General features: G+C 47.6%; 1 protein-coding gene and 1 long non-coding RNA gene across 5 annotated transcripts in view; one reads left to right on the forward strand and one right to left on the reverse strand.

The window, feature by feature from the left end:
• The window catches only part of ASTN2 (astrotactin 2), an 801,670-nt gene that overhangs the window by 215,831 nt on the left and 558,028 nt on the right, over positions 1-27,811 (reverse strand). For all 4 annotated transcript variants that reach the window (XM_031677473.2, XM_072960007.1, XM_031677480.2 and 1 more), the window contains 3 exons: positions 8,116-8,240; positions 4,917-5,021; positions 1,766-1,945 (listed from right to left, as the gene is read on the reverse strand). In XM_031677473.2, the coding sequence (XP_031533333.2) occupies positions 1,766-1,945; positions 4,917-5,021; positions 8,116-8,240 (410 nt within the window). The remainder of the gene's footprint in view (positions 1-1,765; positions 1,946-4,916; positions 5,022-8,115; positions 8,241-27,811) is intronic.
• LOC140695889 (uncharacterized) lies at positions 10,980-17,661 on the forward strand. The gene is made up of 2 exons (XR_012071727.1): positions 10,980-11,161; positions 17,386-17,661. It is a non-coding gene; the product is annotated as an uncharacterized lncRNA (long non-coding RNA).

The following is a 27,811-nucleotide window of genomic DNA, read 5'->3' on the forward strand; positions in this document are numbered from 1 at the left end:
TGAGTAAAGCTACCGTCCAAGTTCATCCAGCAAATCTGTGGCAAATTTGAAGGCTCCTTGAGTCTCTGGAGGGGGCCCCCAGCTGCTCTTTCAGCATTCTGTCTGCCCCTTCCCCACCTTACTTGCCATAGGTTCCATGCATCCACTGTATAAGGAATGGGATTTTCTGGAGTGAAAAAGCCCAGGGACTGAAGGCAGCTGGGGACGGATGGTGGGATTCAGCATCAGAGCGGTGTCCCAGGCCCCAGACGCTGGACAAAGCAAATTAGTTCAGTAGCCACCGTGAGTGAAGGTTTTTATAAACATAACCTAATTGTGTTACTTCAAAGTCCGAAAGCTTATTGCCCTGCTTAATGATGTGCCACGTTATTTATAGGGTAGTACAATGAGACTTCTATTGATTTAATGCACTTCCTTAAAGACTGTCATTGTCACAGCCATAAAACGAAGCTATTCCCAGGCAACTCAATTATTCCCCTGCGCCTATAAACCGCCCTGTGCCCCACACAGTCGCACAAAGACAGGAGGGAGGGGTGAGACCACGATGGGGGTGCAAGCCCCCCGGGGACAAGGGGAGAGGGTTCTGGAGGAGACAAAGGCAGGTGGACAGGGCTTCATTCTGCGCGACAAGAGTTAGACGGGGAGTGCGGAGCACCCCACCCCGTCTCGGCCCTGCCCAGAGGAGCTGCGTAACTCTGAGCCAGCTTCCTCCCCCTCAGGGCCTTAGTTTTCCCAGCTGCAAAATGGGAGAGCTGAGCCCAGTGAGAGCTGTGAGGTCTGTGAGTCGCGGTTGATTTGGTCTTGGACACAGGGTGGCTGGGCCACACGAAGGAGGTGCAAGCACCTTTTTAACATTGCTTCTTGCACTATCCGTCAATTGAGGGCCTTTCTTTTTAAATAAAATGGTAATACTATTAACAATGATAATGGGAAGACGTCCTCGCCCTACTATGGATTAGCTGTGTGTCTATGGGTATTTGACCTGGCCTCTCTGAGACTCATTTTCTCCTCTGTGAAATGGGGATGTGCAAACATGGACCTGTTATAATACATAACACATGTATGCAATATTTCCATCTGTTTTAAAATGCTGCTGCATGAACCACTTCCCTTTAGTGTAGGAGGGAGACAGGAATAGCTAAAGTGCCCATGTCACAGAAAGGGAACACTGAGGCAGGAAGGGAATGGATTTCCCAAGGTGAGTGGCAGAGACTGGTCTCCTGCTTCTGGTCTGGGAAATTCCCATCCTGATAAAAACTGAGAATCGGAGGGAAATGCGATCTGGTGACCCTCCAGGAGGGTAAAAGCCTCTGCATGGAGAGACTTGAAACTGTCCCCTCAGACATGAGGTGATCGTTCCTAAAGGCGCCGGAGCTCTTCCTGGGCTCTTCCAAGAGGCCCGGAGAGAAGGAGATGTCAAGCAGACACACTCCACTCCCCCACAGCCTTCCCCCTGGCAGTTGTTTTGAGTGGAGAGAGTGCGAAACAAGGTGCCTGCGGTAGAAGCTTCCAGAATTCTGCAGTTGAGAACACCCCTGGGGTCTCAGAAAATGCCTGAACTGAAAGTATCCTGATAAATTACTACATGGCCCCTCATTCTGTCCATGGTGAAAGTGAAGCCCAGAGAGGGGCAGGGACTTGCCCAAGGACACCCAGTTGATAGACGGCAGAGCCAGAATGTAGCTCCCAGGGCGCTCGGTTATCTCCCCAGCCACCTCGCCCCCATACTAAAGGCTGCCACCTCCAACAAGCCCTCCAGGCTTACCTTTCTGGTACTGGAGCCACAGCTGCTGCTGGACCTTCTTGCTGGGAAAGTGGATGATGCAGGTGAGCTCGGAGCCGTAGAGGGCCTCTGCGATGTAGTGGGAGCCGTAGTGCTGGATGAAGGACAGCAGCTCCTCCCGACTGCTCTCCTTGGTCAGGATCTTGAGGACGTTGGTGAAGCCTGGATAGAGGAGGAGCACGTGGAGCTGGTCAGACTTGGGAGGCTGGGGGCCAGCAAATGATAAGCCTGGATTTGGTGCCTCATCCCTCACCGTGGTATCAGCCTGGTGGCTGTGCCAGTCCGAACATACACAGCATTTCCTCACTCACATCCCAAGACTGCTGTCTCCAGTGGACACACGAGACACTAGGACGGAGAGGGAGCTGACAACAGAGGAAGGACTAAAGCTGGCAACCTGGACCACAGGGACCCAAAGATCACAATCTGGAAATCGGAGCTGATGTCTACTGAGCAACCAGCCTGTACCAGGCACACTGCTGGGTGTTTCAGCCAATTTGTCTAGTTTAACCTCAGCACAACACTGCAACCCCGACCGTAATGGGCCCCGTTGTGTCGATGAGCAAGTTGGAGGTCAGAGCCTGGAATTGATCTGCCTTGGTCCTCCAGCCAGAGGAGCTGGGACTCCCACTCCCTTCCGCTCTCACCCCAAAGCGCATGCATTTCCCACTGCACTCGTAACCTAGGGCTTGAACTTTCTGCGGCCGGAGCCTCGCGGCTGTGCCCAGGCTCAGCAGACATGCTCAGATCTGCTCCCTGACTATCTTTCTGCCACATCACCTCCCATTCCGCCCCTGACATGCCCTCCCTAAAACAGTGGTATGTTCCTTCTCCTGCCGTGGTCAAGGGCCTCCTTGCTGCTTCACTGTCTTTGGTCCTTTGCCAAAAAGACATGAGTGGTCAGAGCCCAGCACGGGGCATTCACAGCACGCACTAAGCAAGCACTGCTTGCCTTTCTGCTTTTCCTCCAATAGGCGGGTCACCAAGCTACTCTTCCTGGAGTCTCAAGACCTTCTGGACTCCTCCTTGCTATGGATAAAGCCCAAAGACCTTGTCTGGGTGTTTCAGACTCCCAAGGTCATCTCCTGTGAGCCACCTACATCAGGCTTTCCCTCCAGACAAATCAGTTTTCCTATTTCTTTCTGTGATCTTGGATTTCCATCATTCTTTCTTTATTTATATCCCTCCACCACTCCCAAGGCACACACACACACACACACACACACATCCCACCATGTACCTGGGATGGCCTCCCACTTCCTCCCTAAGTCACACCCATGATTCACAGCCCCGGGAAGTCACCCCTTCCCCAAGAAGCTTTGCACACCATCTTAGCTGGGATACCTACTCTTTGCACCTTCAACAGGCACCATCTTGGAGGCAGAGGCTCTGTCCCATTTGTCTCTGGGTCTGCACATGCATCTTTCCCCACCCCCACCTACCAGGTCCCCGGCACAGCTCCCGGGACACAGCACACACATCAACACCTTATTACAAGAACAACTGTTTCCATGCCACATCAAAGTAAAATGCAAAAGAGCAAGCTCTTCTTCAGCATTAAAAATGAGCTCCGATTTGCCAGCGTTTGATTTACAAGGGGGTCCTCAGGAACATCATTATTGATTAATTAAAGCAGATACACCTTTGTAGTTCTAATAGGAACACTACAGTCTTATTCACAAGTGTGGTGTAAAGGTGTGGGTGGTGGTAGAAACAGAAACAGGGCTCAAAGAATGAGCGCTTGATTAGAACAACCCCTCTCCATAAACCTGTTAACTCATGCAACTGGGTAATTAACACAGCAGAGTTAATGATGAGATGGTTTCTGTTAAGTAAGAAATCACATCATGGAGAAGCCCTGTGGTTCTTTATCCAGGCAGACTACACTGCCATCAGATCCCTGCTCTGCTCCTGTTCTGCCAGTGACTAGCTGTGTGACCTCGGGCAAGTTACTTAACCACTCTGACCCTCAGTTTTCTTTCCTGAAAATAAAAAAAAAGGGGACAAAGAATGCCTTCTTTTTGAGACTGATGGAAGTCCTGAGATATAAAACATCATAAAGTGCTTGGCAGATGTCAGCAGTAATTACTATTTTTACTTCCCAATTTCCAGGCTAAAAGAGTTCTACGTTCCTCATGAACAAAGTGATACTGAAAAAGAAAAGATAAGAAAAGAGCTGGCCAACAATGAGGAGGCACTCGGACAGCAACCCACGACAGTGTTATGAGTAAAAGCCGGGGTAGAAAACCCGAGGCCAGGCCCCACCTTTCCAGAGTCCTTCACTCATTCCTTATTTTTCAGTTTTCATTTATTTTTTAGCCTTTCATCAAAAAGGAGCACCAACAATGTGCAGGAATTCAGGGTCTAGGAATAAATAGGATGAAAGCCCTGCCTGCAGTTCTCACGTCAGTTGGGGAGATGGACAGGATTCTGATCTGAATCAAGCACTTGTTAGTGCTTTAATACGGGCAGTCGAGCACAGGGAATTCCTTGAGTTACTCTGAGGGGTACATGAAATGGAGAGGCAGCTCCGAGCATTGCAGGATGTGCAAGCAGATCCAGGCAGAGGGAGCAGCATGTGCAAAGTCACAAGACATGAAATAAATGTCCCATGTTGAGAACTGCAAGCCATCCCCCTTAGCCGAAGCACAGGGTTTATGTGGGCAAAGTGTGGGCAATGTGTGGGCAATGTGTGTGTGTGTGTGTTGGTGGGCGGGGGGAGCAGAGAACGCCTTATTGCTATGTAGATGGACAGGAAAAGAAATCAGCCACCAGAGACGAGAGGAATCAGTGCCTAAAAGAACTTACAAGCCACATGCCTGAAATACTGGCAGAACATAAATGTGACTGAAATTGTCACTTACCCCTCTCTCCTATTCATCCCACCACACCCTATTCAGAGCCTCCCTTACTCCCCAGAATGGACAGCTGCCCTACTGCTGTGTTGACCTCCTGCCATGTGTGGACATCAATGTCTGTTTGCCCAACCACCTGCCCTCCCTGGGAGCTCTTTGATGGCAGGGAGGGCGTGGCCTCACTCCTTCAGCATCCCCTGTGCCAGCACTCGGCCAGATCCTGGGGAAGATGCCTGGCATCATGCTCAGTCCCCTGGCTGCCGGGCAGTGGTCCTCACCTGCTGAGAGGGTGATGGTGCTGAGCTTCACGCGGTACAGGTTGCTGCGGACCCGCCACTGTTGCACCATGGGGTAACCCATGGCCTCGTCATACCTGATGTCGCCTGGAGGAGGGAACAAGAAGCCCATGTAAGCCCACATCTAGAGGCCTCACCCCACAATCCCACCCCGCAGCCCTGGCCTCTGGGCAGAGGCTCGGCCCTAGACTGCGGGCTCTCTCTGGGGCTGACAGCTTTATCTGGATCCCACCTCCAGACCTCTTCCCCTCCTGGCCTCTGATCTCGGCTCTAACCCTGTCTTTTCTCTCTGCCCCACAGCTTACATGGCCCCTTTACCCTACAAGCAAGAAGGGATTTAAAGTTCCACTTAGCCCTGAGGGCAATTTGCCAGGGGATGCTAGACGTCATGGTGCCTCGGTTTCCCTATCTGATACCATGACTCCCTAGGCTGACCTTATTTCATAGGTGCCTTGTGAGACTCAAAAATGAATTAATAGCAGCGGAAGTCCTCTGGTGACCCAGAAATGCGTCCCTGCAGACTGGGGGCCAGTGAACCCCAGCCGCTCATCACATTGCCTAAGGCTACTTTTACACGATGACGGCAGAGTTGAGCAGTTGTGACAGAGACCGCGTGCAAAGCCTCATACATTTACTATCTGATCTTTTATGTTTGCCCACCCCAGTGTGGACCATTGCTTCCTAACATGGAAACACGGGATGTCCTTTGGTATAATGTAAAATACCCGTGTGGACAGACAAAAGGTTCCCATTTCAAACAAGACTGAGAAACTGGCTGAACAGAGTTGAACAAAATTCTTAAAAAACTATAATTTCTCAGGACCTTGAATAAATTAATATGCATTTTAAAGGTACACGAAGGTAGTGTATAGCATTGTGCAAACTTCTTTGGTCAAGGAGCCCTGCTTTTAGGGTCCACTGGAACTCACGTTCCGCAGGATGCATTTTGCAAAACACAAGTGTAGATACAACATAAACAAAGGAAAAACACACAACAAAACGTTAGCAAGTGGTTAACTCGGAGTGACGGCTGTGTTAAAGATTCTTGATTTCTGATTTATATTCAGCTCTGCTTTCTAAATGTTCCTCTCGGATCACTGCAGACTTTCTTATAATCAGGAAAAAAGATTCACAAAAAAAAATGCTAATCACATCAGCAGTTAGCAGTATTGTTGTTCTATACCCTCTGCAAACGGCAGGCACATTTTCTATCCTTCTCTCTTGTCCTCCAGTGAGGAGGTACTTAAAAAGATATTTGATACCAAGATTAAAATGAGAATCTCATTGGAACAAATGATTTCTTCCTGGACATTACTGCAGTATTAAAGTTGTCCATTACTGTCATTTTTTTTTCCTCCACAGCCTTTTCAGGAATAATACAATTTTTTAGAGGCTTTCATTTGAAAGTAAAATATTCATGATCCCCAAAGGTATGTCCACTGGAGCGAGGTTGTTTTGTTATAAATATGTCCTCTCTGTTTATCTGCTCTTCCCTTCTGTCTTTCCTCTGCAGACACTAGGGAGAGGAGGAGAGCGGGTGGAAGAGAGGAGGGGGCCGTGTTTCGAGTCAGGGCAGAGAAACAGTCTGCACAGGAAGACCAGCCACCAGCACCCAGGCAGCCTCTGCCCCATCCATTAGGGCTTGTCCTAGTTCCGAGCAGCCTCTGCGGGGGGTGTCGGTGACCGGGGCCATACCCAAGACAGGGAGGCAGAGCACTTTGCTGCAGGCTGGTGATGCAGCTCATTCACTTGGTGGCATTGTGTCCAAAAGGAAAAAGAAAAAAAAAAACTATCTCTTTTGATTATTAAGAAATTCACAAAACCATCTCTGTCTCCCACCTCTAGGCTTCCCCCGTAAGTGATCATCACTCCATCCTCACTTTCTCCCATCCCTGGTCCTTCCTGGGTTCCAGCCAGGAATATAAGCCCCTTCAGTGAAATGTCATCTTCTTGAGGTCAAGGCCATGGTCTATATTATGCCTACTCCTGCAGAGTCAAAACGGAGCCTGGCGTAGAGTAGGCTCTCAATAAATACCTATCTGTTGACTCACTCACTCACTTGCATCCCATTCCTGACCGTAAACTCATCCTTGGTCCTTCCTCAATCCCTGACCCCCATCTTGCCTGACTCCATCCTAGACCCCCACCCAAGGATTAGGGGTAAAATGAAACCCTGGGATGAGGGAGGTTATTTTTTCTGGTAATTAAGAAGAAATTAACTCTTAAAATGTGACAGTTCCTTTATTAGGACCCCTCCAAAGATACCTGCATTGAAAAAAAAAATCCTAACAGTGTGTACCACTAATGCAGAACCACAAGGTACTGTATCACAAAGGCAGAGCAAGGGCCCTTGAATCTTGGGAATGCCTCCCAAAAAAAGAGAAAATGAAGAAAAGCAGAGGGCACCCTGCAGTGGGATGAAAACACGAGCCTCAGGAGAGCCTGCAGAAGAGAGCTTCTCAGTAAAGGAGAGACAGGCTGTGGGGGGAGCGGGGACGCAGGGAGCCACAGAGTGGAGTGAAAAGGGCAGGAGACCCGGAGCCACGGCAGCTGGTTCTAGTCCTTGTAGCTTCGCTGTGTGACCTTCAGCTGGTCCCTTTACCTCTCTGAGTCTAGACTCCTCATCTATAAAATGAGAAAAAAATAACACCCACCCCACAGGATGGCTCAGTGCCCGTGCTCATGAACAAGCTGTGTAACTAAAGTGCTTTCAATTGAGAGAGGTTCCTGGTTGGGGCGGTGGGGTCCACTTAGTTTATTTTAAGATGAGTTAAAAATGAACTGCATGACCTCACTTATAGATTCCACTTTATATGGAATCTAAAAAGAGTTGAACTCTTAAAAGCAGAGAGTAGGATGGTGGGCGGATGGGGAAAATGAGGAGATGCTGGTCAAAGGGTACAGAGGTTCGGTTATGTGGGATAAACATGTTTTCGGATCTAACCAGTGACTACAGTCATTAATACTGCATTTGCTAAGAGAGTAAACCTGGCCTCAGCTGAGAGCTCAGGGAAGACCCCAGTTCTGCACAGCCAGCAGGGGCCCAGGGAAGGGCAGGTCCCTTTCACATCCCATCCCCCTCAAATGTGGAGGCCCAGCGGACGTGCTGAGGGCTGATGTGTCCTGGAGACCAGGCACGTCGGCAGGGAGGCCGGGGAGGGGCCCAGCGCATGTGCCTTACCAGTGAGCCGCTGGAGGTCCGGGAGGGGCTCGGAGAGGACCCCCCGGCACTGCTCCTCCACCGGCAGCGGGATCACCAACAGCCCGTCGGCCAGCTGAGGGAAGTCCTTGATGAAGTTGTTCTCCCTGTGGAGAGGAGCAGAGACACTGCCAGATCGAGGAGGACGCAGAGGCTGCGGGGGCGGCAGGGCAGGAGGGCAGGAGGCTCGCAGGCAGAAGAGAGGCTCACGAGTGGGTGGGCGGCCTTGCTGCATTGCCTCTGGCTCCCTGAGTCCCAGCTCTGAGAACATGGTGCTAACAACAGACTCTAGACAGCAGGGGCTTGAATCAAGGCTCTCCACTTACTAGCTACACGACCTCAAGTAGGCTCCCAGTCCACTCAGAACTTTAGTTTCCTTGTCTATAAAAGTGAGATCTCAGGGTAGTTATAAACACTTCATGGGATAAAGCTGCCAATTGCTTAAGACACAGTCTGAGGTTCTATAAACTGTAAATATGGTTGCTAAATGTCCCCTTACATAAGCAGTGACGATGTGAGCCAGGATGTGAGAGAACTGAGGACAGCATGGAGTGCTTGAAGAAAGAGGGGGTGAGGTTAAGCTGGAGAAGGGAAGTCTGGAAAGAATAGGTGTTTGTGTGCTAAACGGAGGATCCTAAGAGATCTTTTGCATCAAACTGCTCCTTTTACACATGGGGACACTGAGGCCCTGAGAAGGGGAGCGAATTGCTCCCAAACAATGGGTTAGACTCAAAACCAGGTCTCCCCACTCCTAGGCTAGTACTCTTTCTTGCCCTAACTTCTGCAGGTGCCTCTGTCCCTTCCCTGCAGGGCCAGCCCAGGAAACAGAAGACAGACTCTGGGCTACCCTCTGGGCACTGAACCCTGAACAAAGGTAGTCTGGAGGGGAGGGGAGGGGTGATATGGCATCACAGGGAGGCAGGCTTCAATCTTCTAGACAATAGACCTGCCTAAAAATTGAACAGCCTGCCACTGAGAGGTGGTGAGCTTGCTGTAGCTGGGAGTGTGCAAGTAACAAGCTTGACAGCCACTTGGCATGGACAGTATCCAGGGCATTTCTGTACTCAAATCTGACTTTTGAGGTCCCTTGCTATTCAGAAATCCTCAGAGTTAGAGACACTCCCCACAATCTGGAGAGGACAAGGAGGGGGAAGAGGAGCAGGAGGAGAACAGAGGGAGGGGGATGTTTATCACTCTGTTTTGAATGGGCAACCTTGAAATGAAAATCAGAAACTGGCAAACAAAAATCTGTGATGCCAAAGCAACACGTTTGAAGCTGGATCTCAGCTATGCGGCTATGCAGGTGCTGTGCGGCCTGGGTCACCTTCCTGTTTGTGCTCACGTCCCCACACATTCCACCCCCAGGCAACTGCGAAGCTCACCACCGATTCACTCATTTAGTGAACACCTTCTCCGTGTCTGATCCCCTGAGCAGGTCAGAGTCCGGAGGAGGACATATTATCTCCATCTTCCACATCACCAGCATCTCCGTCATCGTCATCATCATCATCATCATCTCTGACCATTTATGTATTGAATCCTTATAATTTGCTAAGATCTTGCTAAGCACTTTACATCCCTTTTTATCATTTAATCTTCATACTGACTCAAAAGAGAGCTATCATTATCTTCATTGTACAGATAAGAAAAAAATGAGGTGCAGGGGTAAGAGGTGGCAGAGTTGGGGTTGGAACCCAGATCTGTCTGACCGCACACCTGATGAGGTGAGCGGCTGGGGCCGGGACTGTCTGCCCAGCATGCATGTGCACGATGGAGAGTTTCTAGGTCCACACGTGTACATTTAAGCAAGCTGTTTTGTGTGTCATAGGTGTGCCCTCGTCTGTCTGTGGCACCGTACTTGCTTATGCCTACACGTGTCCCTGTGCTCATGGGTGCTGCCTAGGTGTTGGAGGCTGGCTTTGAATTTGTCTGTAAACTTGAACATGTGGAACAGCCATGGAAGTGCCCCCAGGTAGCATGTAAACTTGTCAGAGCCTAAGGAACTAAGTTTCCTCCTATCCCCCTCATGAGGTGGCCTCTGGTGATACAGACCTTCCCTTAGATACATAATGAGGTGGAGGGTGTCCCCATGTCCTGGGTATTGAACCAACATGCGCTGAGCACACACTCTCGGGGTGGAGCCCTGGGCTGGGTACGCAGGATCCAGGGATAGACTGGATTCTCTCCTTGTCCTCTAGATCTTCTCAGCCATGTGGGGGAGACAAGGCATCAGCTATGCAGAATACCCAGGGGGACCAGCTATCAGGGACCCGAGCAGGCTGGAGGTTTCTGGCCAAGGGTCCCTCCCCCATGAGACCCACACACCTGTCCTATGGATAGGAGAGGGCAAGAGTGAGATGACTCTGGAGACTGGGCGCCTCTTTTGCCCACAAAGCATCCTAGTTGTGTAACCTGGAGCAAACCTCTCAAACCTCGACATTCTCATCAGTAAAATGGGGATCTTAAGAGCCATTCAGGCTGCTGTAGTGAAATGACACTAACGATGATGGCAGTAGCTGTTTGTTGAGCACCTACTACACATGAGGCACTATTCCAAGTCCTTAACACTAGTTCTCACCTAACCATATGAATTAGGCACTGTTAGGAACCTCGGATTGGAGGTGGAAAAGCTGAAGCACAAAGCCATTAAGTAACTACTCAAGACCACAGTTGGGAAGTGGGACATCTCAGGTGGTCTGGCCCCAGAGCTCATACCCCTCATCACTGCACAGATGCAGGGCACTGAAAATGCTGCTTGTGACGTAACACAGGCTGTCAAAGCTGGAAGAGCCGTAGCAGGCTCGAGTGCACTGAGCCCAGACAGGCTGAGAGAAGCGGGCTGTTACTCATTATGACCTGACTGCACACCAGGTGCTCTGCTCTCCAGGTGGCCTCACCAACCCTGACTCCAGTGCCGTGAGATGGACATGATTACACTCCCCAACCAGCTGATGGGGAAATGGCTCTCAGACGTGAAGTGACTTCCCTGGACTACACGCCGAGTGCACTTGGGAAGCGGGATCTGACGGCAAGCTTATCATTTTTCACTTTACCACCCAGGGTCACATTTCACATCTTCCCTGGCAGTAATTTTATAATCGCACTCTGTCCACCCCCACGTCCCTCTCCTCTAATCCCTCCGCCTTGTTCAAGCTGGGCTTGACTGTGTGGCAAACCTCACCTCAAAGGGACAATGAGTGGCAGCACAGTGGGTGACTTCAGGATGGTAGAGTGCCTGGCTCATGACTCCCCTTCTCTCAAAGATGGTTTTCTCCTTGAACTTCCGGGAAGCAGAGAGGGTCTTGAGGAAGTGCATGAGAAGGATGGAGACAATGGAAGGGTAGGGGCTCATAGGCTAGCACGGACAGTGAGGAGGGAGCGAAGTAGGGGAGAAGCAAGGAATGACGAGACAGCAACGGCAAAGACCAAGGACCAAGGACGGTCCCTCAGGACTGGGTCCCTTCACGGCTGTCTGGGCGACACGACAAGTCCTGCGTGGCCTCTGCCAGCAGAGGGCGCCCAGGGCCTTTGCATCAATCAGCTCTCCCTGGAGGCAAAACAGGATGGAAATGGCTGTGCTGGGAAAGTTCCCCTGGGCTGAGGACCTCAGACAGAACCCAGACAGCAGCTTCAGAATCCACCCACTCGGGGAAGGTGACAAGGAGGATGGCACAGTGCTGGCTTAAACTCAGTTGACCCGAAATCAAATTCAGATTATTGGAGTTTGCGTGGGTGTACATTCGTGGGTGTGTGTGTGTGTGTGTGTGTGTGTACTACCAGGCAACTAACTAATCCTAATAATAGGAAGACAGGAAGAAGAGTAAGTAATATTTGCTTATTGATCATATTTGTTAATCATCAGCTATGTTCTAGGTACTGTGCCAAGATGCGTGTGTGTGTGTGAGATTTTAACCACATGAGAATTCTCTAACTACTATTATTACTCCCATATTGTAGATGAAGAAATGGATACTCAAAGAGGTTAAGGAGCTTGTTCAACTGAAGTCCACAGTTGGGAAGTGCAGTGGGGCTCCTAGTTTAGCGCCTGGTTCCCAGTAAACACGCGTTCAGTGGATCATTCCACAGCCCATGCTCTTGATCACGCAGATAACCTGAGACCAGGCAGCTCTGTAGTTAACCACCAGAGGGATGCGCTTTTGTGCCCGCGGATGGGGCTGTATGCACATGTCTTTGTGTGTTTGCACAAGTGGATGTCATGTCTCAAACAGAAAAAGGGCTGTGTTTCTTGAGACAAACATCTCCCCCCAAATATCCATGAAAACAGTTCAATCTCAACTGACGTTATATAGAAACAATTCATCAGATTTTTTAAATAGCAGATCCTGGGCCCTGGGGACTCAGGAGCACTCTGGGAGAGGTCTCTTTTATTCCACAAACATGTACTGGGGTCTCCTGCGCTCCAGGGGCAGATCTGCACACCAGGGGTACAGCAGTGGAGAATCAGAGGAGGTGCCTGGAGGAGCACAAAGCACAGACTGAAGGTCTATGAGGTCTTCACCGTCCAGCCCCTGCCTATTCTTTCTACCTTGTTTTGGGAACCACTGCCCCCTGCACTGTTCAGCCGCACTGACTGGCTGTAAGTTCCTCTCCTGGGGCACACTCACTTCCCACAAAAGGTCCACTTGGGATGTGCCTTCTCTCTGGAAAGCTCTTGCCCACCACTGCCCTGAACCAGGCCAACTCCTACTTGTCACTCAGACCACATGTAATTTCTCTGCCCTTGAGAAACCTTCTCAGAGTCCGTTCTCCTGTTGCACCCTTTCATAGCATCCTGCCCTATTCTTCCATGAAGAGCTTCAGAGTTCCTGACCCAGACGTGCTCACAGGGACCTTGTGGGATACCTACCTCTTTCACTAGACTGTGCGCTCCATGGGGGCCAGGGCTGTGACTGTCCCCCTCCCCAGGGCCTCACACAGTGCAAACCGCATGCAAAGTAGGTGCTCAATGAACATCTTTTGAGGCAGTAAAGGAAGGAAACCCAGACAAAAGTAATGTGTGCACAACCTTCATAGAGTCCTTTCTGATATTTGGTTACAGGGTCCCAGGACACCTCAGGATCTAAGGGATGTTGGGGATTTTAGTCTAAGATGCCAGCTTTTCTGCAAGAAGCTTCAAAACCCTACTTTCTTCCTCTAACTTCCTAAGTTTGCAGACATCCTGGCTCCCATGGAGTGGGGACCGGATGGGAAAAGGTGATCCCCCTAAGTAGAGGCCAGTCAGACCTCCCACTCTTGCTAAACACATGAGTACATGTGTGCATTCAGCTTGGGGAGGAGGTGCAGGGGATAGGGCGGGGTGAGGGCTGCTAGCAGGAAACAGGAGGACCAGTTAAAAAAACCACCTCTTTTAAGAATCCATTCCAACTTTCCCCACTTGGAATAAATCTTTCTTGTCACTTTTCTTTCATGGATCTTGTCTGAGGGTAGATTCCAGCAGCCAGTGTGGGAACCGGTGGTGGAAAAGGCACAGGCTCAGAAGTCATAGAGACATGGGTCCAAATTCTGGCTGTGTGACCTTGGAGACCTGCATTTTAGGAGCCTTGCTGACTTCATCTGTAAAACGGGAGTCAGGAGTTCAACGTCAAGGAGTGAGAAGGAGGATTCATGTAGAGTTCTCTTTAATGCTAGTCCCTTTTCCTGAATCTTACAGCAGATTCTGGATCTCTTGGAGATCCGAGAGCCCAGCACAGTGCCACTCACAAGCATAAGCTTAAGCGCTCCCTAACTTCTACTGAATTGTGTGCAGAGGTGGAGGTGGGCCTCCTCACCCTCCACGCCACCTGCTTATGACCTCCCAGTGACAGGAACCCTTAGAGCACTTCCACAGAGCATGCACCTTGGGTAGCTTCCCTCTCATCAGCCATACTGACAGGACTCACCAGCAAGGGAAGCTGGGCCGCTAAGCCATCCTCCCCCACCCTTCCCAGGGTTTTCCCTCCTGCCCGCCTCCATTTAAGAATATGTGTGAGCGTTTTTGGATACATTAATACATAGCCACCAGCATGTAAGAGCTGATCACCCCTCAGTTCTGGGGAAATTAGCATTTAAATTGAGGTATTTCGCGGAAGTAAATCATCCCAGAGACAGCAGTATCTGCAGCCTTTTCTCAGTGGAGGGAAGGCATGATGTTGAGTTCGCAGGGAGGGGTCCATGCTCCCTGGTTCTCCCTAAGTGGCCCAAAGCCTCCAGAAAGAGTGCCATCGAACTCCCAATACTGACAAGGACATCGCCCCTAGTTTAAACCATGACCCCTCCTTCGCCTCCAGCTCATCTGAGTCTTTCTGCCAAGAGAGGCGACCTTGGCTGAGATGTGGTTTCCTCGGTGATCAAGGAGTTGGGGGACTGTCCTCATCTTGGCTCTGTCACTGCCTGGCTGGGTGGTTTGGGGAAGCCACTCCTTACCTCTGGAACCGGGAGGAGGGATGGATGCAAACTATTTATTTCTCCGAGTGCCTGATTGAGAGACGCTGGGCTAGATTTTGCAGCCATTCTCAAGTCATAGGGTCTCCCTGTGATTAAATGCATGTTCCCGCTTGTCCATGCCCGTCCTCCGCCTCTGCCCTCCTGGGGGAACATTTAGAACCTTAGTTCTTATGTGGTCTGCTTCTTAAATAGTGGTCTTGGTATAAGTTCTCCACTCAAGCACTCCAGATTCAGTCATTCATTCATTCAACAAAGTTTCAGGATTATATGCCAGGCATTGGGAAAATAAACATTCCCCACCCTCAAGACACTCACAGCCCAGAAGGAGACTTGCATACAAATGATTCCTACATACGTGTGCAAATGTGTGCCAGGTGAATAATGGTTTGGAAAATGTTACAGTGAAGCATTTTTCATTCCGCACAGATCATATTGGTCCGTGGCGACCTGCCTGCTAAATCAAAGGCATGCGCCCCTTAGGTAGAAGAGCAGACACCTTCTAGAAGAGAAAGGGCGCCATCACTCAGCTTGGGGCTAGATCTCAAAGCTGACATTGTAGTGTCTTGAGCCAGACAATGGTTTTGAAAGTGAGCCTGTGCTGGGCGCGAAGGTTCCCTTATGTATCAAAGGCAGGCCTGGCCAACCCAGATGTCTTATTTCCATGTACGGTCGGTGCAGGCTCTGACCTCCAGGAAGTGCCCACCAGACAGGAAGAGGTTAGAGGAAGCCCTTTTTTCTGCCACTAGTGTGGGGAGGAATTGCTGAGGAAAGAAAGCCTGGAGGCTAGGGGTTCGAGCTTGAGAGTCACCGAACCTCTTTCTGGCCTTTTTGGAAGCCAACTCTCTTCCCTACTCACCCCAGCTTCAAGGGCAGTGTCAACAAATGCTGAAATATCAACAAGGGTTTGGGGAAAATTGTCGGGAGTTTGAGCAGGAGCAACAGGGTTTGTCCCCCTACCCCAGAACAGGCTATAGCCTCGGGGACTTGTCAGCCCCTGCATCCGACAAGCCAACAGGAGGCCCCAGGAGAGGGTGGCAGGGGGTGAGCAGGAGGCCAGCAGGAGTCAGCCCCCCAAGTCCTGCACCCACAGTGTGGAGGGATTAAAGCTGATGGGAATTCCTGGCATAACCCACCTGCTCCCACAGAGGCAGGGATGGAGACGAGGCCTGGGATTGGAACAAGGGTTCTTCAGAGAGTAGAGGCCTCAGGACTTTGGATTCCGACACTCAGCCCCTCTCAAAAGAACGCCCAAGACCACCCACATCACAATGGATGCCAGGCAAGGGCTGGGATCCAAGCCCAAACAGGAAATCACATAGCAAATGCCAGAAAGCATCCAACAGATCACATTTGTACCAACGTCCTTCTCCCATCAGCACTGCCTGCACCCTGAGGCCAACTGGAGGTCGGGGAGACTTCCTGGTAAGGCAAAGACAGGGCTGGTTGTTGAAGGGTTCAACTTTGAATGGACTAAATATTTACCTTGAAGATTATGTTCTGTATCCTTAATTGGCAAGTTGAACTACTTTTTTTGCTATCAGTGGAATGAAAACTTGAGGGAAAGATTATATCAGCTGTAGAAAATTAAGAAGACCAGTGTTTTGTATGACTGAGTTGCAGTGGAAAAATGTTTGAACCTTTTACTGTTTAAAGAGATGGTTATAGGTTAGTGTGATAGTTTGAGATTCACAGAGGAGGTTCAGAGACCCAGGGAGTAAAGAGAAGGGGCACTTAACACAGACTGGAGAGGCCTGGAAGGCTCCCTGGAAGAGGTGAGTCTTGGCCAATGGGGAGGAGCTATCCAGGGAGAAAGCAAGGAAGGGAGATCAGTTAGGGTTAAGGTGGGATCCAGGTAGAAGTAATAGCACGTGCAATAGTTCAAAGGTGTGTGTGTGAGAGAGAGAGAAATACTCACATGGCACGTTCTGGATATTGGAAAAAGCAAAGCGTAAAAGCTCTGAGTAAAAAGCAAAGATGGGCTAGTGAGGGGCAGGAAGGAATCAGATTTTCTGAGTCTTCTACATGATGGTAAGGAAACCATTATAGGGTTTTAAGCAAGAGAGTGATGCCATCTGACTGGAGCTTTAGAAAGATTGCGTGGACGCCGGGTAGAGGGTGGGCTGGGAAAGGAACAAGGCTCAAGGGGAGGGAGACTAGGTATGAGGTTTTGCAGCAACACAGCCAAGACATGGGGGAGTAGTTGTGTGGCAGAATACAGGGGAGAGGGACAGGTTAGAGAGAGACTCTGGAGGTGGAACCTGCAGGTCTCCATCCTAATTGCACGTGGTGGCGGGTAGAGGGAGAGTTGTGGGGTAAGCCGGGCAGTGCTGCCGGGGGGGTTGGGGAGGGGGCTGTTCTCTGTGTGTCTGTCCCCATCCCAGGCTCTGCAGGTCTTGGATGCAGGGATCTATTTGGCTGACACCCCTCTGGTACAGACGCAGCACATAACAGCTGTCAGTCCTGGCTTAAGCCATCCTGCCCTCTCCCAGGGCCTATCACAACAGCCTGTTAACCACATTCTCTGCACCCGGCCTCGCCTCTCCAACTCATTTCCCATCCTGTGGCCAGAATGATTTTCTAAAATGATGGTCCTAACTCAAAAATATCATTAGCTCCATGTAGGAGTGTTCTGTTGCTGCCATAACAAATCACTGCAACCTTAGTGACTTAACACAACATAAACTCGTTACCTTACAGTTCTGCGAGTCAGATGGCTGACACGGGTTTCTGGACTACAATCAAGGCATCAGCAGGGTTGCACACTTCCTGGAGGCTCTAAACAAGACTTTCTTTCCTTGTGTTTTCCAGCTTTTTGAGGCTGCCCACATTCCTAGGCTCCATCTTCAAAGCTAGCCAAGGCAAGTCCAGTCCTTCTGGAATCACATCGCTCTGACCTCCTGTCTTCCTCCCTCTTCCACTTTAAGGACCCCTGGGATTTCATGGGCCTGCTTGGATAATCCAGCATCATCTCTTTATGTCAAGATCAACTATTAGCAACCTCACTTCTACCTGCACTTTGATCTCCCTTTTCCAAGAGAGATAATTTATTCCAGGAATTAAACACGGACATCTTGGAGGCCATTATTCTGCCTACCCCACTCCAGTTTTGTGGGTTTTTCCAAGACCTTGCTGACACCTTTCCCTTCACTTGACAGTTTGACATCCCTTCCCTGGGTTTCCACAGCACCCATCCTCCCCCTACCCTAGCATTTTCGTGCTGGACTACCGGTGCTGCTCACTCGCTGTCTCTCTCACTGGACCAAGAGCACTACAGGATAAGTACCATGTCTGTCTTACTCACTGCTATGCATCCAGCCCCAACTCAGTGGCTGAAGCACACACTGGGGGCTTAATAAGTGCTTATTCAGTGAATGGGTGAATGAATGGAAATGGAGGGGGACAAGGCATTCAGCTGTGGTACTGCAGTCTCCCTCCCGTGAGGCCCTGGGTCATTGCCTCACTCATCTCTGCTGCCCCACCCATCTCGCCCTTTCCTGCCTAGACAGCTAGTGTCAGAACAGCACGTGTCATTCTTAAAGCCACTATCTATTGATTGTTCACACTGCGCTAGACATCATTCTAAAGGCCTTGCACATATCTCATTTCACACTCACAACAACTCCGTAAGGTAAGAACTCTTACTACAATTTTGTTTTTTTTTTTAAGAGAGGGAACAGAAGTACAGAGTTCTTATGCGTTCACAGAGCTAGTAAGCTGGACCTTGAACAGCCTAACTCCACGTTCTTAAAAACTATGCAAAAATATGCTAGGGATATTTAGTTTCTTCCCTCTAAATGAAATGCTAAAAAATGAAGGTTGAATCATTGAAAATACCAGTGCTGGCTGAATGTCCCAGATGGACTCCCCTTTTAATAACAGTAACTGCCCTTTATATTGACTGCATACCATGTGTTAGGTACTCCGCAGGAATTGTTTTTAACTTTTTTGCTATAGACTGATTGTTTGTGTTCCTCCCAAATTCATTAGTTGGAATCTAATCCCCAGTGTGACGGTATTTGAAGGTGGGGCCTTTGGAAGGTAATCAGGTCATGAGGGTGGATCCCTGATGAATGGGATTTGTGCCCTTATAAAAGAGGACCCAGAGAGGTACTTGTCCCTTCTGCCATGTGAGGACACAGGGAGAAGGTGCCACCTATCAGCCGGGAAATGAGCTCTCACCAGACCCTGAGCCTGTCAGTGCCTTCATCTTTGACTCCCCAGCCTCCAGAACGGCGAGGACTGAATGTCTGCTGATAGGCCACCCAGTCTACAGCATTTTGTCACAGCAACCTGGACAAACTAAAACACTGCTCAACAATCTTGCAAAGTAGATATTATTACTTCAACGATGAAGGTGAGGAAACTGGGTTCAGAGATGTGAGGTCACTTTCCTAGGGTCATGTACAATTAAATCAGGGCCGTCAGCTCCACTCCTCCTCCCACCTCTCTGACCATGCTCACACCTGTCTTTCTCTCTGCAGGCCCACCCTCATTCATACACAGGTGTGCATGAACACACATACAGACACACACAGAATGAGAAGCCAGGGTTAGACGCTGCAGAAGCCTTCCTTCCCTCTCTAAATGCAAAATCACTTCCACCAGTGGTACCAAACTCACTTTGGCATTCTAGGCATGGCTGTCACTAACTCCTGCCCTAGTAATTGCGATCCCTGAAATTGAAAGAAATTGCAAGCTAGAGAAACATTATCTTCTCCTCAGCCACTTCGCCCCCGTCTCCTCGCCCATGTGTGTCAGCTCTGGGATTCCTTGTCCTGTCATAACACAGGGAACAAGCTGAGCTGCTGTCCCTGGGGCCTCTGGAGCATCTCCCTGTACTGTCCTTCCAGTTCTCAAGAAAAGGAATCAAAGACCCCAATAGTCTGGCATAAAACTTCAGAGCTTGAGGTGGGAAAACTCGACATCACTAGGTCCAACCGCTGCATTTTTCCAACTAAGTGTTGTCATTACCTCTGTTTTTTCAGATGCTATAAACGAGATTGGAAGATGAAAATTAGCCTTGTCCCCCATCACACAGTCCGGATGCAGCCAAATGATATGCAAGCTTACAGCCTGTCTCCTTACACAGATGTGCAGTGGTCCAAGGTGCCAGCTGCTGGATGGAGGGGCACCACTGAGCCTAGATCTCTCTCTCCAGCCCCAGCCTCAAGCTACAGTTTGTCCCTCCCTCTGTCCTTGAAGAGTGCAGCTACTGATTCTGTCACAGTCGAGAGTAGAAGCTGATACCTCTGTATCTTTAAAGCTGTTTCAAGTCCAACTAGGACTTCCATATTCTGATTTGCAAGCCCTCCACCCCACACCATTACCTATGTCTATCTCCAGAGTACCAGAGTAGGGGCACAAAAGCACTTGCCAAATGAGGCCAAGAGATGAGGCAACTGACTGTCCCTGAATCCTATTGTATCTTCTCACTGTTCCTCACGCACCGTGGTTGTCCTGCCCCAGACAGGAGGCCAGTTCTGTGGAGCCATGCCATTAACTTGCTGTGTGGCCCTAAGCAAGTCACTTCCCATCTCTGGTGGGGGGGTTGCCTTTCAGCCCTGGGGTCACTTTCTTCACTAACACAGGTGTCCCGATGGCTCTAGCACAGAGGGCTAAGAGGAAGTCCCCAGAGGGAACCCCTGTCCCCAAGTCACTGTGTATTTTCTTTCTTGTCTTTTTTGAAGAAGTTTTTGCAGCCAGATACACCTGGATTTGAATCCACCTCCCATCTCCCATGTGGCTCTGGTTGGACAGAATATTGAACTTTTTCTGAGCCTCTGTTTGCCTATCAGAAAAATGTAAATAATGGTCATCCTTGCCTCACCTACTTGCTGTAAAGATTAGGAGAGTCCGTGACATGAACCGCTCAGCAGAAGCCCAGAGACTAGCAAGCTCTTAATGAGCAGCAGTTACTGCTGCTGTAGGGAACTCTGTTCAAGCACAGTTTTAGTGAACACTCTCAAAAAGCCTGTCTTGACTAGGAACAAGAAAGATGCAGATTTCAGAGCTGGAATAGACTCACATTCTTTTCTTTTACCCCTTTCCAGACAAGCACACACAGCTTGTCCAAGTCACATGATGGAGCTATAATAAGAATCCAGGACAGGTGGCCACCAATTTGGAATTCTTTTCTTTATATCATGGGATTTTTCCCCCCCGCTAGTGGATTTGATTCTTTCCTAACCACATATCCTACTCTTCACCTCTAGGAGAATTATTTACACTTCAGGCACACCCACAGCACCACACACTGAATATGCCTCTTCCTAGCCCAGCAGGTACTAAAATTGATGTGGGATGTCTATTTCCCCCATTGAGAGCAGAGGCTCCGTCTTCTCTCTCCTTCTCCAGCTCCCAACAAAGCATCAAGTATATAGAGTAAGAATCTCAAAAATGTTAGTGAAATGGAGCCTCCAGTAGCCTGGACTCCAAAGAATAAAAGGATGCTTCAAAACTAACTTAAAGCAACAGATAGGAAGCATCAGAGCCACATCTTAACTGACCACATAGCATCAATGCATTTATAATAACTTCACTCCTGGTTGTAGTTAGAGAGGGAGAACTCTTCCCTTCCCTTCCCTTCCCTCCTTCTTTTTCTTTCTCCCTTCCTCCCTCCTTCCCTGCCTCCCTCCCTTACTTCCTGCCTCCCTCCCTCCCAGCTTCGTTCCTTCCCTCCCTCCTTCCTTCCTCCCTCCTTCCCTCCCTCTCTCTCTCTTTCTTTCTTTCTTTGTTTTCCTTCTTTCCTTCATTTCCTTTCCTTTTCCTTCCTTCCTTCCTCCCTCTTTCTTCCTTCCTTCCTTCCTTCCTTCCTTCCTTCCTTCCTTCCTTCCTTCTTTCCCAATAGGTACACTTTAGAATCAGAACACGTGACCTCGGAATGGCTGGTGTGAATTTGTGGCTGGGGTCACACCTCTGAAAGTTTCTACTTCCCTTTTGTCTTTCCCATTTTCCCTGGGGCACCTTAGAAGTCTTTACCATAACCATCTCTAATGAGCTTTGCAAAATGAGAAACCTACTGCAGTAGAAGAAAATCTCATAGCACTCGCTTTCTTGTTTGTGCGCGCTCTCTCTCTCCCCTTTCTCGTTCTATCTTTTTTTATTAGTCATTAGCAATGGAGAAAGAAAACACCCAAAGGCGGTGAAAATGTAGCACTATTTGCACATATTTCTTGCAACACTGCACTAATAAGGAGCCCAGCCATCTCTCATATCCCTTCATTTTCACGTCTGACAACAGCTGCAGCCAAATCCAGAATCCAGGTAATGTGAACATTAACCAGTTCACGTTATAACCAAGGTGAAGTGTGCATACTGTTACAGGACAGTTGGAAATGGATTTTAAGTGCTCCTTAAAACCAATGGATGTCAAGATTTTAAAAGGGCCTAGGAAAACAAAAATCCAATTAATGAACATAATTTTTGGCCTTTTCAAAATATGACACCAAAATGTAATTCCATTCAGTTTCTAAGACCCTGGATCTAGCTCCCAGCCTTGTTAAGTACTGATCATGTTGTCATATGCAATCACATGGTCATGTTGAGCCTCAAGTTTGTCTATAATAACTGTGGTTCACATTCACTGAGAATGGATCTTAAACTCTACCTCTTTCTAGGTCTGTGATCCTGGGCAGGTTATTTAATTTCAGGAGCCTCAATTACCTCACTTGTAAAATGAGGATCATAATAGTATCAATAGTAATTGATAGACTCAATTACAAAGATCAAAAGGGGCAATGAATATAAACAGCCTGGTATATATTTAACTGAGAGGTGGTTACTGTTACTATGGTTATTATTTATTTTCTAGGAAAAAAGACTAGGTTTAAGTCTTATCTCTGCCTTTTGCAACTGTTTTTTGTTTGTTTTGTTTCGTTTCCTTTTGCAATTTTGGATACATTGCCCTATTTACTAAATTTCAGTTTCCTCACTTGTAATAGAGACTAAATAACAGTCTGGTAATTCTAGGTGCTAGTAATTCTAAATTGTTGTGGAATTAAATGAGATGGTGCAGGTGGCCTGGCACCTGGTACATCACACTCTGTAATGTTAACCATCACCACCACCACCATCACCATCACCATCATTGTTATTACTGACAGGAATGTTATTTGGGCTTTTTTTTTTTTAAAGATAATATACAGTAGAAAATTCCAAAGAATCAACAGCAACAACAATAAAAATCCTGGAACTAACAAGTGATTATGGCAAAATTACAGGATGCAAAGATAACATACAAAAGTCAAAGTATTTCCAATATGCCAGCAATGAACAACTGGAATTGGAAATTAAAAACACAATACCATTTACATTGGCACCAAAAAATGAAACACTTAGGTGTAAATCTAACAAAATATGTGTAAGAGCTATATGAAGACAACTATAAAATCTAGATGAAAGAAATCAAAGATCTAAATAAATGGAAAGATATTCATGTTCATGTTCAAGGCTGTTGAAATGTCAGTTCTTCCCAAGTTCATATTATAGACTCAATGCAATCCAAATCAAGTTCCCAAAAACTGATTTTGTACAGATTGACAAACTAATTCTAAAGTTTATATGGAAAGGCCAAAGACCCAGAATAGCCAATACAAAATCGAAGGAGAAAAACAAAGTCAGAGAACTGACATTACCCAACTCTGAGACTTATTATAAAGCTATAGTAACCAATACAGTGTGATTCTGGAGAAATAATAGACAACTAATAGGGAACAGAGAGCACAGAAATAGAGCCACACAAATCTATCACCTAATATTTGATAAAGGAGCAAAGGGATAGTCTCTTCAAAAAGCAGTGCTGGAACAAATAGACATCCATATGCAAAAAATGAGAATAACAATCTAGACACACACCTTACACTTTTCACAAAAATTGACCCCAAATTAATCACAGGCCTAAGTTTAAAACACAAAACTGTAAAACTTCTAAAAGACAACACAGGAGAAAATTGTGGTGATCTTGGGTTTGGTGATGGGTTTTTCGATACAACATCAACAGTGTGATCCATTAAAGAAAACCTGGTAAGTTGGACTTTCGTAAAATTAAAATCTTCTGCTCTGTGAAAGGCACTGTTATAGAAACTGAAAGACAATCCACAGACGGAGAAACTATTCATAAAACACATGTCTGTTAAAAGACTTGTACCCAAATTATTCAGAAAACATTAAAATTCCTCAATAAGAAAACAAACAATCATATTTTTTAAAGTGACAAAATCGCTGAGCAGACCCCTCACCAAAGGAGACACACAGATAGCAAACGAGCATGTGAACCGATGCACAACACACGTCATTCTGGAATCTCAAGTTAAATAATAAAATACCACTACGTAACTATTAGAATGGCCAAGATCGAAAATGCTGACAATAGCAAATGCTGGTGAGAATGTGCAGGGGGCAACAGGAGGCGTTCACTGCTGGTGGGAATGCACGAAGGAACAGCAACTTCAAGAGGGAGTTAGGCACTTTCTTACAAAGCCAAAGGGTCTTATCCCACAGCTCTGCAGCTGTGCTTCTTGATATTTACCAAAATGAATGGAAAATGTGTGTCTACACGAAGCCCTGCACATGAATGTTTACGGTGACCTTAATTCGTATTTGCCAAAATTTGGAAGCAACCAAATTATCCTTCAATAGATGACTAGATAAACAAACTGTGGTACATCCATACAATGGGACAGCTTTCAGCAACAAAAACAAATGAGCTAACAAGCCACAAAAAAACATGAAAGAATATTATTTCTTTACTTCTTTATTTAATGAAGGTCCTGGGGACTGAACCCAGGACCTTATTTATGCATGCTAAGCACACACTCTACCACTGAGCTATGCCCCAGCCTTCAAATACATATTACTACTTGAGAGGAGCCAGTCTGAAAGGCGACATGCTGTATGATTCCAACAATATGACATTCCAGAAAAGGTAAAGCTTTGAAGGTAGTGAAAAGACCAGTAATTATCAGGAGTTCAGGGAGAGAGAAGAAGGGATGAACTGGTGGCCCAGGAGATTTTTAGGACAGTGAAACTATTTTGTATGATACTGTAATGATAGATACATGACTTTATGTATTTGTCAAAACCCATAGAACTGCACAACATGAAATTAACTATGGACTTCAGTTAATAGTGTTGTATCAATACTGGCTCAACCGTTGTAACATATATACCACACGAATGCAAGATGTTAACAGAAGGAACCATATGGTAGAGGGTATTGAAGGTAATGGGAACTCTGTACTTCCTACTTAATTTTTCCATAAATTTAAAACTGCTCTAAAAATAATCTATTAATTAAAATAATGATAATAATAAGATAGGCAAGATTTCTTTCAAATTAAATTTATGGTTATACAGTAAAGGTTGATAAGCTATAGGCTTCTAGCCTATCTGGCCCCCACCTATTTTTGTCAGTAACATTCGGCTGGATCACAGTCCCATCCAGTGATTTGCACATTGTCTCTTGATGCTTTCCCATTACAATGGCAGAGTTCAGTAGCTGTCCTAGACCTTGTATGGTCCACAAAGATGAAAATGTTTGCTACCTGGTCCTTTCAGAAAAAGAGTTTGCTGACTCCTGTTGAGAGTAGAGACTTTTAGTCCAGGAAGTACATTTAGAAGTTGTTCGTTCAATTACCTAGTAAATTCTAGAATCCTTACTACCTTATGATCCTGGGGAAATAGTTTCCTAGTCTCTGCAGCTAGCAATAATTTCTGCACACTAACCTCTGCACTAGAGATCAACCTCTCGTCCTCCTTCTGCTATTCCTTTAACCCACCAAGCCCAGTCTTTCCATCCAGAAATGCCACGTCAGAGCAGAACCTGGGCATATATGTGTCACAAGCCTTCATCCTGAATCTCACCTCTTAACCCAGTCTCTTCCTGCTTCTGAACTCGGTGGTTATCAGCCTTACAGTTCACACCTGCACCCCAACCCCTGCTTCAGATTTCTAGTTTCAGTGCCAACCCGGGTGCCCCAGATGTGACCCCAGCTCTTTTGGCGCCATTTAAATGGAAAAGTAATGAGGTAGACTAAATCACACCCCCTGGAGCTATCTGACTGGTGTACTTACAAGAAGAGGAATTTTGGACACATGGAGACACTAGGGGTGGGTCAGGAAGACTGTGTGGACACAGTGAGATGGTGGACACCTGAAAGCCAAGGAGAAGGCCCCGGAAGAAACCAAACCTGCTGACACCTTGATCTTGAGCTTCTGGCTTCCAGAACTGTGAGAAGTAAATTTCTATTGTTGAAGTTGCCCAGTCCGTGGTATTTTGTTGCGGCAGCTCTGACACACCAATGTACCTCATACAACAAAGGGGACTTTTCAGAGGAACGGTTCCCTAGGCCAACCTCTCCATCCATAGTAGTTTAAAGATCTTAAAAAGGGGATATGATCCTAGATTATCTGGGTGGGCCTTCAGTGTCATCACATACGTCCCTGTAGAAGGGAAGTAGAGCGATGTGCCCAGAGGGGGCAGGATTTATAAAGATGTAGAGACGTAAAGATGGGAGGGGAGATTGCAGTGATGTGGCCACAAGTCAAGGGATGCCAGCAGCTGGAAGAGACAATCAACAGATTCTCACAGAAGCCTCTAGAGGGAGGTCTTCCTAAGACTTTGATTTTATCCCCACAAGGCTTAGCTTGGACTTCCGGCCTCCAGAACAGAGCGAGGATAGATGTATGTTGTTTCAACCATTAATACATAATGGTAATTTGTTACAGCAGCCATATGAAACAAACACGCACATTTTCTCAGATAAACACCATTTTTAGTTTAGTTTGGTCACCAGACTCTCCTCCGTGGCCACTCAGTTCTCAAGCAGGAGCCACAGTCACTTAACCACGGTCCTGTCCAAATAAGAGCAGGGTGTTCTTATAACTACATTTCTACGAAGCTGAAGGGGCAAGGCTTCAGTGACAGCCAGGACGAAGTTTGAATCTCTGCTCTGAAATAGTCCATGGGATCTTGGGCATATTCTTACTTAACCCAGAGGAATCTCAATTTCCTAATCAGCAAATGGAGATCAAATTATCAACCTGCTAGGGTGGTTTTGAGGATTTAAATGATATAGATAAAACAAAGAACACATTTTCTGAAATAAAGTAAAATTTTCATGTTCTCAATAGGTAACAGTAACGATTGCTATTATTAGCTATGTTAGGTTCTGCAGTCATTCTGAGTACACCTGATTTCCTTTTCTCAAAGCCAATAAGGGACTTTGTAAGCTATAGCTGGGGGTACAGCTCTGACACTAATTCAATGAATTTTTACCAACAACTTCCTCCTCTTATTCATTAGTACTTTTATCTATGAGACGCTTAGAATAAAAAACAAAATTAAATTAAAATTTTAAAAAAAAGCATGGTCATCATTGACCCCAATCCTGCTATTTAGCACTTTAGGGAGACTGACTGGCTTAAATTCAGAGAGACTAAGCAACCTGGCCAAGGTAACACAGCTAATAAGTGACAACTCCAGGATATAAGTCCAGGTTTTCCATGTGTTGTCCGCTATACCACACTGTATCGCACCTGCTAAGCCTGTCTCTCCAAATTCTACACCCCAGGATAGCGTGCTCCCACCTACAGTACCTCTTGAACTGGGTCAGGTGTTTCCTGACCACAAGGCCAGACTCTATTCTTCCATCTTTCAGGGACTTCCTTCCCCAGGGCAACTCCCTAGCGAGAAGACAGATGGGAGGACTCCTGGCAGGTGGCGGGAAGCCCTGAGCCTCTGTGTCCTCGCACTGGAGATGTGACACACCTAATAGCCCTCCTCACCCCCACGCCAGGAAACCAGCAAACCAGCACTTACCCAGAGTGCCTTCCCTCTCTGTCAGCAATCCAGACCATATGGTTAATTAGCAAAAAAATTTGCGACCACATCTGTGATGCTATTTCTCTTTTTGGCATATGTGAACTTAATTACTGAAGCCACAGTTAGCTCCTGGCCCCCTGGGAGTGTGGTGGGCATAGGGGCCGTAGAGCAAGCCCATGGCTCGGGGAGTGGGACATGTGGGTGGTTGAAGGTCTGAGAAATGGAGGATGGAGAGGTCCATCTGACCAGCTAAGGACAGGGCTTTTATGGTGGTCGTATCAAAGCCAAGACATAATGTCACAAGTCCCCCATCTGTGTACGCTGGCAGCCTCCTCAAGAAGCAGCCAACCTCCCTGCATGGTAGAGGGTGGGGTTCGTTCTCTGCTCAGCACAGCCCTTCATTTCAACCCTTGG

The sequence above is a fragment of the Vicugna pacos genome, chromosome 4, assembly GCF_048564905.1.
Source record: "Vicugna pacos chromosome 4, VicPac4, whole genome shotgun sequence".
NCBI lineage: Eukaryota > Metazoa > Chordata > Mammalia > Artiodactyla > Camelidae > Vicugna > Vicugna pacos.